The sequence below is a fragment of the Egretta garzetta genome, unplaced genomic scaffold (genome assembly GCF_000687185.1).
Source record: "Egretta garzetta isolate BGI_Z169 unplaced genomic scaffold, ASM68718v1 scaffold38, whole genome shotgun sequence".
Lineage (NCBI taxonomy): Eukaryota > Metazoa > Chordata > Aves > Pelecaniformes > Ardeidae > Egretta > Egretta garzetta.
This window is the reverse complement of record NW_009260667.1, coordinates 2,702,923-2,714,789: the sequence shown is the minus strand read 5'-3', so window position 1 is coordinate 2,714,789 and position 11,867 is coordinate 2,702,923. Positions and strand designations below refer to the sequence as shown.

At 48.9% G+C, this 11,867-nt stretch overlaps 1 protein-coding gene across 1 annotated transcript in view; it reads right to left on the bottom strand.

Moving 5' to 3' along the window:
• NTN4 (netrin 4) overlaps positions 1-11,867 on the bottom strand; it is a 53,309-nt gene that overhangs the window by 29,255 nt on the left and 12,187 nt on the right. The window contains 2 exon segments of the mRNA XM_035900998.1: position 1; positions 3-110. The exon segment at position 1 is cut by the window's left edge and continues 182 nt beyond it. Coding sequence (XP_035756891.1) covers position 1; positions 3-110 — 109 coding nt within the window.

The following is an 11,867-nucleotide window of genomic DNA, read 5'->3' as shown; positions in this document are numbered from 1 at the left end:
CCGCGCCCCGCCAGCCCCACCCGCAGGTTGGTGATCTTCAGCTGCGCCTGGGCCTCCGCGCTGTACGGGTCCTCCGCGGCGTAAGGCGGTGACAGGGCTCGGTATATCACCTGGGCAGGGAAACGCAACAAGGGAAGTAGAAAGGAGAACGTCAGCCAGCCCTGTGGTGGGATGGGGAGTGGGATGGTGGTGGGAGCATCCCCCAGGAGCACACACCAGGCTTTCCTGATGCTCTTTCCCCTCCACAAGCAGTGGGAGCAGCGAATCCACCCCCACCCCAGTGTGCGTGAAGTGACCCCCCGTGATCCCCTATGCCCCTTTCCACACAAAGTCCAGACCCTATGGGTGTCAAGTGACATTTTGGCATTAACTTAAAGCAGAGGTTGGTGCCACAGGTATGTGGCGTGGCCCAGCACAGGGACCAGCAGTCCTGCAGGTGATGCTCAGGTGGGGGACTCTTCATTAACCTTCCCTCCCCTAGAATGGGTGTATTTTTTAACAAATAGAGCTCAGATTTCCAAATATTTGGCTCCTATGAGTCCCAGGCTGCTTCCTAGTAGAAAAGTGATTAGGCGTGGCAATTAAGTGACAGCAAGCTGATAGTCAAGAAAACCGAGATAAGAAAGAAAGAAAAGTGGGGGGCTCCTGAAATTTAAACAAATACTTATCAGTCAGTCTTTATTTTAACTTGGGTCTGATTGAATAGGTAAATATTGGCTCAAGCTGAAAATTGAGAGCACTAGATAAAAATAACTAATTTTCTTGAAGAGGTTTATTCTAAACTTGTTGGTCAAGGTGCCTACAGTGTGACATCACAAAGAGCGTATAATTCACGTAACTACTATTGGCATACAATGACACTGTTACAAGGCGTGTATTAGTTACTGGTAGGTTTAACTTACAGCGGCACTTGCTAAATAGTTAAATAGCTCTTCAGTGAGTAGCCACCGAAGGCTCGATGAACTACGACATTTGTAAGCAACAATTCAACCAGAGCGTTTCGAGGGTGTGACGCAGCCCAATGGCTCCATGCACTGCTCCCAGCAGTGGCTTAAAACCTCTTCAAACTGCCCCGCTGCCAGCCACCCATGCCACCCGAAACACCGGCCAGCCTCCTATGGACAGCAGGGAGGTGTGTGGCAGCGGTGGGCGACCATCGCTTCTTGCCAGGAGGTGCTGCAGGGTGCCCAGAGAGAGGCATGGGCGAGCCTGCTGCCGCCGCTGCCTACAGGGATCACAGCCTCCTCTCCCTAAATCCTCCCCTACCAAAGGATGCAGCTGATGTGCTTCAGCTGATGAAGGCTTCCCTGTCATTTCACCAGGATTCATGTATCCTGGAAATAACAATGCCAGTGCTGCCAACTCGCCTGCCTGCGGGCTTTGCCTGCCGGTTGCCGCCTCCACCCGCCTTGCCACTGCTGGCACTGCTCCTGGCCAGGGCCTGGTTTTCCTCCAGGGCTGCCAGGATCCAGCCAGAGGAAGCTTTGTCCTGGCCTGGAAGGAGATTTAGAGCTCATTTTGGAGCTGAATGGCAGCAGTGTGCTTTCGCACATGCCATCGGCCTGCCAAGCGCGGTTGCTACCAGCGTGCCGGTGACAGCGGGGCTCGGGTTGTGCTGGTGCTGGATGCTGTGTGCTGGCAAGCACATCGTGGCTGTAGCCCCAAGCTGCCATCCTGCCGATGCTCCCTCCCAAACCTATTCCAGCATCTTCTGCCGGAAAGACGTCAATAAGGGATAAGGTTAACCGGGAGAGGCGGTCAGAGGGCAAGGCTGGTGAGCGGTACACCCTTTGTGCAGAAGTGTCGAGTCTGATGAGGGATATTAATAAATAGTGACACGTTTCAAAAGGTTTGGCCTTTTTTCCCCTCTCTTTCAGGAACATACAGAGTTTTTTCTGCTTTCCTAAAACAAAAATATCAAGCAGATATGAACAGAAGCCCAAGTGAACCCAACCATCAGGCCCTGCACCTCTCCCCAAGGCTTGTTATTTACCCAAATTTAAATCAATGTCATTCAGATCACTTTTACTCATTAGTGTCTTTGTGAACACAAGATGCTTTCAGATATGGAAAGAAAATTCCTTGGGAAACATCCAGACTGGAGACATTGATTTCCTTTAGTGGAGATGACGGAAAATGCTACGCTGAGAATTTTCAGTAAAAACTAGCAGTTTGGGATCCTTGCAATGACATTAATTGCATCTCACAGAATTCCTTGTTTGTCCTGATTCGGATGAGAGCAGTGAAGGAAATACATAAATGGGAACAATTTATTTTAGATGCAGCTGCAGACTTTCTTCTCATCATTTTCAGGTTTTCTTGTTTAACTATCCCTGATCAATGCACATGACTGACGCTTGTAGCTCTAGCAAAGGCAATCGCAGCAAGGGAATCAATAACCCTGAGCGCCTTTGTGCCGAGAGAGTTAAATCTTTCCCATGTGGAATTCAGGGGGAGTTATGCTGCTGATTTCAATGGAGCCAGTATTCCTCCTCAGGCCCTAAAATGTTACAAACATTTCTTTTTATGGCTATTTGAAAACAGTGATGCTAAACATGAGCCCTATCTGTAATTCCTAGGGGCTGCGGGCTGCTGTGTTGCTCCAGCTGTGCCGAGCAGCCCCGGCCCCGGATTCAGAGCTGCGCTGCTCCCTGCAGCAGTGCCACGGAACAGGGCGCGCCTGGTCTCAGTGTCGCCAGCACAGCAAACACCCTCATCCCTCCGTCCCAGACGCTAGCAGCTCTGTTTTAATAAGACACAAACCAGTCATTATCACAGACTCACAGAATGGTTTGGGTTGGAAGGGACCTTAAAGATCATCCCGTTCCAACCCCCCTGCCATGTAGGACGCCACACAAACAGCAATTCTCTGCTCTGCCCCGGCTGATTGAGCTGGAGCCCCCAGAGGCTGCATAATAAGGTCAAGGGTGTGTTTCCCAGCAAGATTTCCTTGTTCAGTTGTTATCCTTGCTGATTTATCCCAGCCTGTCTCGGGAGTCAGCGCATCACTGGGGCCAGACCGTCCTTATACAGCTGTTGTGGGTCTGCAGCCCCTGTGCTGCCCAGCACCTCAGCCCCATGTACACGCATGGGCGGGTAATGGCTTTTCTGCTTTTACCTTTCCTTGGGCTTTTCCATGCAATTGTCCCACTGATAGGACCGACCCTGGTCTGAAGCACCCCATCTATGAACGAACCATGGTTTGCCCAGCAAGCCTGACTGGGTTTTCACACCTACAGTTCTGCCAGCGGCTCCTGGCCACCACGGTCAGAGGCCTCCTCAACAAAAATATTATCTGGTTTTAATGGCGCAGGTCCTCAACCAAAATATTGCCTAGTTTTAATGGCACAGGGGAAGCACATAGGCAGGATTTGAGAGGAACACACTGCCAACAGGCATGTGTATCTGACAATGGGGTTTTGCAAGCCTACCATCACTCTGGTGCCACTGGGCAGGACTTCCTCTGATTGACTTTCTTGGGCCAGCATTCCCCAGCCGCCCTGGGACGCTCATGGTGGCAATCCACAGCCATCATTTCATCTTCCCAACAGCTCCCCAAAGCCCTCTGGGTTTGCCTTGCTAAAACCACACAGAAAATGCGCACGTCCAGCTCAACCCACAGGGACAGAAACTCTCCCCGGTGGCTCTACCACTGTAGACGCAGTCTTGGTCCATGTCATGCGTTGGGGCTGTTTTAGCTGTTGGGACAGCCCCTCTGCCAGATGCGATGGGGGATGGCAGTTCCCTCCCCCCACCCCCAGAGAAGTCGCTGCCTGCAGACCCATCAAGTCCATTACTCTTCCTATCCCAAAAGCGCTGGAAGAAGCCATGCCCAAGGGTCCTGCCAAAGAGAGCTGTGTTGTGATTACACAAGGGAGATAAATAGCTTGATGAGGTACAGGAGAACATTCTTTTTGATAGATGATGCCGTTCCTGCTTTCAAAGAGCAAGACCTCTACCACACGCAGGGGAATGCACCCATCCCCTTAGTAAAGGAGCAATGGCAGGAAAATCTGACCATCTGCCTGCAGTGAGCCTCACCAGAAAGACCCCACAGTGACCAGACCTCCGGCATTCCCACTCAAGTCTGTCTGCATGCGGGTGTCTTACCGACAATATGTCAAAGCCCAGCTTTACGATGTCCGGTAGGCAACGTGACTTCTCCCAGCACCAAGTATGATACCAAAGGGTGTGAGGCCTGGATCTTTACATCAGCAGCTCTATCAGTGCATGCACTGATCCAAATTTTCTATTTTGTAGAACAAGTAGGAAGTAATAAATTGAAAACCCACAGCACTGCTATGCTAGACATGCCATAATATATCCTGTCAAAAAGGTATTTTCATTCCCAGTGTCGCTAGCTCACTATAAATCTTACGGTATTTGGGACTCTTCTTGAACACAATCCCAGGAACCGAATCTTTATCTCAGCTTCCATTTAAAACTAAGTATCTAGCAATATCTCATATCTGAGGAGCAAATGTCATAAACCAGGAGGCAAATAAAAAGAACCGCTGTCTTTAAACCAAAATATCCGTGCTTGGGGTAATGCTACTTCCATGTCATGTGGAATTATGCTCTTGGATACCACATCCTATAAATGCAACGTCTGCATGAAGCAACATCAATAGAGAAGTGATTTAAAACTTTCATGAGGATTTTTTGGTGGGGAAGAAGTCTCTCTACACAGCCAAACTGGAACTGTAGACTGCAATCCCTGAGTGAGGAATGCCACTGCTATGCCTGGAGAGGGTTGGGTTCACCTCGCTCTTCTGGTGGGATGCTGGCAGCAGCAGGACGGAGCCCACTCCACTCCTAGGGGAGCAGGAGCAGAGAAGCTGTCCTGCAGCGCCCTGCGCATGCCACGGAGTAAAAATATTCTGCTCTTCAGCCAGACCGCTCTGGCTGTCTGCCGTTTGGGCACATCATTACATAGACACCCTCTAATACATTTCCACAGCATTTCAATTTCCTTCTGGAGTGTCATGAGCAACTCTGGCTCTGTTGATTACTTCACTTTATTTTGTCTTAGTGTCACAAGAAGCCTTAGCTACTTGCCATTCCACAGATGCAATAATGTAGCCCGGTATATAAATAAAACAGCAGCCATGAACATGGTGCACTCAAGTAACTGCTTGCACCACAATGACCTCGATTTATAAAATCATAAAAGTCCCTTTGCAAGAAGTACTCTAGTATGTTTACACTCGAGAGGCAATGAAAGGACATCTTTATATATATCCACAGTAGGAAGGAAAATGCTAACGAATTATGCTGAGAGCAACAAAATAGGCTCTGAAGTCAAAGCTCCCTGAGGAAGTCAACAAAACCAATGAAAGATTTCCCGCCAGCAAAGCCTTCTCGATGAGTCATGGGTGCATCTCAGATCATTGGAGCCTTCACCCACCATAGCTGCAGGGGCACAGATCTTTGTCAAGATACAAGTGTCCACAGTGATAAAATGGGGCCCTTTGGGTTGCAAATGGCCATGACATTGAAGAGGCACACGTGATTCACAAGAAGCTTCTTCCTCACAAATCTTCAGAAACAGGCACAGCTGCAGAGGTGGTGAGCAGGGACCCACAGCCCCCGTGTGCATGTCCCTTCCCCAGGTCCCGGTTCCCAGCTAGAGGCACAAGGCTCCCACCTCCAACCAGGAGACCGGCCTCAGCCAGAGCTTCTTCCCGAGCCTGGAAGGCATCAGGACATACTTCACAAAATGACACCACCAGTAAATTAGAGACAGAGGGAATAAATGGATAGGAGACTCAAGAAGCATATACACACGGGAACAAGCTGACAAATGGGAATATGGCAGAAATAAAAGCAATAAACAAATATTTAAAACAAAACCGCATTTTTATTTGGTTGTAAATGAAAACCAAGGTGGTAACACTGCACAAAGTGGTCTGTGGTTTCTTTCCAACAAGATCTTCAGAAAAAAGAGATTGATGGACTCTACTCTGTGTCATCAGACCTGGATGCGTGAGAATGCATCTACAAGTGCTCTATAACAATGACCTATCCACATGAGTGATTCACTTATTTGGCTCATGGGTGTTTGATGAATTTAGTACTGCTACATTTGATTTTTGCTGGTGGTTTTATTCCTCTCAATGTATTTTACAGGCACACGGGAAAAAAATAGTAAGAATAAAAATAATGCAAGCTTCGCTGTCTTCTCCAAACGAAGAAGCAGCAAAAGCAACGAGGGGCATGCACCACCACACAAAAGGGCATCTGATGTCTAGGTAAGTGTTTAATGGAAAAGTTAAGGTTTGCATTTGGAGTCTACAGTGTCTCTTGGTATGCAGGCACTAAATAAATGTGGCTAGTTGTCCTGTGTTATGGGGCCCTGTTGAATCTCCATGTCACTGGAAGCTATCTGGTTCATTTAGTGCCTGGACAACGCTCTGAAAATGTAGGCAGTAAAGGCAGTCGTGGAGCTCTGCCAGCACATCCAGGACCTCATCCCTTTGCCTCCTGAAAAAATTCCCTTGAGCCCAGCAAGCAGCCGAGGTTCAGCACTGCCTGCCAGGCACTGGGGCTGAGGTGAAGGGGAGCCCTCATCCCCCACCTCTCAGCCCTGGGATTTCCAGCTGTGTGCCCAGCATTAGCTCATGTCTACTCATCCCCACAGACCCCGACTGCTGCTCACAGCTGCATGCAACCACAGCTCAGCTGGTGGCTGCCCCCCCCCCCCCCCCCCCCCCCCCGCCCAGCCAGCCCAGCCTGCCAAACAGCCCAGGCCCCCTCCCATAGGGACTACCCAAAAGTGGCAAGTGCTTTCAGCCTTGGCTGGTCTTGTTTGGAGAAGGTTAGCTGGAAAATTTTATTGGGCCAATTAAGCTTTCCTTCTCAACAGATGTAAAAGTTAAAAGTAATCATTTCTCTTGGTAAGTGTTACAGAAAGCTCACAGGGGGAAACAAGGCTGATTTCTAGAAATGGGTAATTTAAAAAACTAGTAACAATGATGGGACATGCGTGTGTCCACTAGGGCTTTCTATAACGTCAACCTGCCACAGCATCCAATTCAACTTCCACCTAAGAAACTGCATCATCACCACAAAAGCCTGATTAGACCTTTTTTCCCACTTACAGAGGGAATCAGATATAAATTTAGCTGTGGAAATCCAGTGCCAGCCGGGCACTCCTGGTTCAAAGAGGGTGTCCCCACTCCTTTGCTCACCCCTGCTTGGTCACCTCCTGGTGCTGCAGAGGAACCTTGAGGCTGAGACTGCTCTTTGCTCATCCCCTTGCGCCTTCCCAGGAAAGAGTAATTAAGCCTAACACCCAATGCAAGAAAGACTGGGGTGAGACTGTACATGTGAGGATGGCTTGACTTTCAAAGTTTGCTGTGCCACATGGCGAGGAGACTCAAGCCACAGCAATAAATCCTGTTTGGTACCTGTGGGGAGCAGTGACACTCCTACCTGCCCTGACGCCTTTGGGGCCCCCTTTTTGCAGTGGGAAGCCTCAGACCTACTGCCTACAACAACCAATGTATTCCCTACCCACATATGTCCTCTGAGAGAGCCAGATGCTCTGCAAATAGTTTTTTCTTGCCTCCCAGTCTCAGTATTGAGGGCTCAACCTCATGTTAGCATTTACTCTCCCTATCAGTATTTTATTTTCCAGGGATTTTCTGCATCAGTGTGGTCAACTTCTGCCAGGGTCTCTCCTTGGCTCTCGCCAGAGGGAAGAACTGTGCCTGCGGAGGAGTGTTTTGCTTGTGAAGCCTTCCCATATCTTTTAGGTTAGTTCCCTGCTGCAACAGGCCTTATGCACTGCACGTGTGTCTTTGCATCTGTCCATCAGTGCACCCTAAAAACTTTTGAAACCTCTGGCTAACTTCAACCACATTTGGGAGGCATCTGTTAAGCTCCTAAAAGTTTTATGAAAATGTCTTGTTCCTTCACAAAATCAAGCCTGGTAGACTCCTAACCCTGTGAAGAAGCCACAATGCTGGTACCCTCCATTGACAAAACAGACTTATTTGATGTAATACCACACCAAGCAAAGAAGCTTTTAAGAGAGAAACACATGAGTATCTCTGCACTGTATTCACTGCAATGATCCTAGGCTAAAAAAAGACTTTTTGGCAGATGCTGTAAATAATGCACATGGTGAGGGAAGTTCCTCAGCCTAAACTGGGGAGGTATCACCCACCAGCTCCTCTAATATACTTTGGTTTTCTGCCTGTCAGACCAAGTGGACTGCAGGGAGGAAGAGCCTCTCTTTTTCACACAGAGAGGTCTGACCATCCCCTGCATGTGCACATTCACAGTGCGTACTTCAGCATCACCTGGGTAAGATGAAACAACAAGAGAAATTGGGAAACCTGCCTTGCCACAGCAGAGAAGTGACCATCAGAGACACTAAGGTCAAACCAAGCAGTGAGGTCTGTCTTTCAGGCCACAGCATGAAGTGCTATGTCCCCGTCCCCAAGCAATGGTGACAGAAACCTGCTGTGTACCACCAACATTAGCCCCTGAGCAACTTGAAATGCTGGAGAAATGGCACTCCATTTTGGTCCATGCCTACAGCCCTTCCGCAATCTTCTACAGCACATAAAACAAGACAAATAATCCCTTGTCTCACCATCCAAAAGTCAAGCAATCTTACAAAGACTTCAGGAGGAAAATCCAACTATTTCAAATAACTGGCCCTTGCGGGAGCCTTGGCAAGTTAATTTATACCAAGGCAACTTTTATCTTTTGGGATACTCAAGGCATTCTTCTGCCATTCTCAAAAGCAAGAAGCTGTATGGGACGAGCTCTGGCTCACACGCAGCAGCCAGCTGGTGAGGGGCTGGGAAAGGCGTGAGGAGAGCTAGGCAAGAGCCTTGGGATTTCTCCAGGATCCTTGACTTGTCTGGCAATAATCAATCAGACGAGAGCCATCTTCTCAGCTTCCTTTCAACATCCCGCTGCACAATTTCATTAAATGAAAATGAAACACTGCTAGGTCATGCCTGTGTTCATGCAGACGATGATCACAGAAGTAATATTCTTACCAGAAAAATCTCTCTCCAGCTCAGAACAGCTCAAAACATTTGGATTTCTTCACCTCCAGTTAACAGTGCTTCTCCAAGAACTGACAGTTTATTCCACAATGGCTTTATTTTGCCTAATCACTACTTTCACTCACCAAACGGATAGAAACGCTCAGTTTCTTGTTTCACAAACCCCTCCAGACTGATGATATAATCAGCTATGCACTGTCAAGGAAAATAATTATTGCTTTTTTCTCATCTTCAGAATCACCGTTTCCAAGGCTGCACTATCCCATGTAGGAAAATGCACCAGCACATTTCAGCTGATGATATGAAGAAGTCCTTTGACCAACGAGCAAGAAAGATGGTATTTAAATACTCTTCCCTCCAGCAATTCCCCTCCTTTCCCTATCCCCACAAAGATTTATGTTCTCAGCCTTGGCCTGCCAGCAGTACCTGTTGTGCATATGGAAGACCAAGAAAACCTGGAGCTACCTCCAAAGAACCAGACAGAGAACTGGACTTGCTTGTTCATAGGCAGGGCTGTAAGAAAAGCTGGCTCACTCCCCAGGGCTGCAGAATAAACCCTTTAAGAGCTTCTGAGCACAACGTACCACCGCAAAAGCCTGCAAGGCAGCAGGTTAGCATTTCGGCAAGAATGCCTGCGACAGTACTAGGGATCAAGGGGATTTCTTTCTGCCTAAGAGTGACCTGATTTCATGACTATTTTTCAATTGCTCCTGTCTATAATGAAAAGACCTTGTGTCTATAGAGCTAGCTGCTTAAACCATCCAGAAACCATGAGCTACACTTAATTTTGGGAAAAAAGAACACCTCTCTGAATTATATGTAAATAGGCATAGTCAAAAAGGCCATGAGAAACAGCGCTGCCCTGTCAACTCTCGGCTAAGGATTTTGACCACAATGATGAGGAACACTGCGCAGAGACTGGTGATAGAGAGTCACGGCGTATGTGTCTAGTAAGTTTGGTTTTGGATATTAACTTCTTTTCTTCCCGGAAATGTTGCCCAGGGAGAATTTGAGGACTTCACTGTTTGTGTAGGATCTTGAACGTTGGTAGACTGGATATCTCACGCCGACACCCATTGTGCATGGCAATTAATCTCAGATTAAGTCCCCGGGAGCTTTTGATCCAAAACTTCTGAGATGTGTCAGTTCACTGCTTTAGGTTATACACTTCCCGTGTAACCGGTTGTATCTGGGAATCCCAAAGAGAAACATGGCAGCCCTACTTTCCAGCCAGCAAACGGAGAGCTGAATAAATAAGCCAGTCCTCCCTTCATGCCAAAAATGAACTGTGAAATGAAGCAGTGGGGTGCAGTGCCTGAAGAGATGCTCTGACTGCACCACTAAAATCCCATGGCACTTTTCTCAAGGGAACCAATAGTCGTGCTAACAAGGCCAGATGCCAACTTAGAGAATTAAATTCTGCCTACCCAAACTCCTCTTGTTTCATGTGGGTACAGCGCTCTTCACTTCCTACATAAGAACTTTGGAAAGGGTCTCCTGGAGCCCTGGGACTCATTCCCCCATGCTCTTGGCAGCCTACAATGTACCCCCTTTCACAGACTGGTCAAGCTCACTCCAAGGAATAATTTGTTTTAGACATAATTGGAGGCCGATCCAGAAGCCCTGATCCACAGCTGCTAGAAACACGCTGTTCTAAACGGAGGACCGCCGATACGCACTGTTAAACACTGGCTATGCTCCATCCCAGGGGCGGCTGCATTTCAAGAGCTGGCCAAGTGGAGGGCCAACCTCCAAGTGTCAAAAGCACTGGGAAAGCCAGGGAGAAAAGGAGACGATGAGACCTTCCTGTGGGCTAGCTGCAGTGGGGTAATTGTGTGGAGGATCACCGGGCAGGCTGGAGAAGCGTCTTGCCCCTTGCATGCCCTGGTCCTCCAGAGATGCTGAGCACCCAGGAGGCTCAGCAGAGGGATGTGTCGCTGCTCTGGGACTGCTTGCAGCAGAGAGGAAGGGTTTTGACACAACCTGGCCCAGAGACCTGGCAGTATCACATATGGAAAACTTAAAAAGCAGGTGCTGGTGCCCGGAAAACAGAAGTTGTGTCACTCAGCCCCGATGGTGCCCGATCTCTGGAGGGACAGTATCTGTCATGGCAAAATTCCCTGGAGACCAAAGGTTTGCCTCCACACCTGCCCAGAACTGCCCTTGCCTCCTGTCCTCCCAGGCACAGATTAAAAACTAAGCTCAGGTTTCCCCTTTTTCCCCAAATCCCCTTTTTGCTGCCCCATTATTTAAAGCAAGAGGCTCCCCGCAACCCAACAATGCTAAAGCCAGTGGAAACCCTGCACAGGACTTGGGAGGATGGGCTTCCCTGCCAGGAGGGAAAGCTCGGGAGCCAAGCCAAGAGATGCACCTCGCCACAGCCAGGGGCAAGGTGGCCAGTGGGAGGCTGGCGTCCTGCTGGCGTCCTGCTGCTGCCAGCATTGCTGCGAGCAGCGAGCCCTGTGCCCCGCTGGCCGGCGGGGACTCATCCCGCTCGGCTCTCATGAGCCCTCCCCACCCCACGTGGAATGCCCAGCTGCTGCAGCCCGGAATTTCTAGCTCCCTAGATCACTTCATTGACTCTGGCCTGACTTCATTTACTTTGTCTCATTAACTTTTCCCCTAGAAATCATTATTCTTGTGCTTATGAAATGATGCCCCCCGTATCTTGCTAAATTCACTGATATAAAATCCAAAGAGTTGGGCTGGGTCTGGCCGTCACCCCTGCCACCCCTGGCCCCCAGCTGAACAGACTCTCTTTTGTGTGTGGCATTTGTGTATAGAGCCCGACAATTTGCATTTTCCCAAAGTCAGAATGATCAGGAACATGCTAAGAGGTTT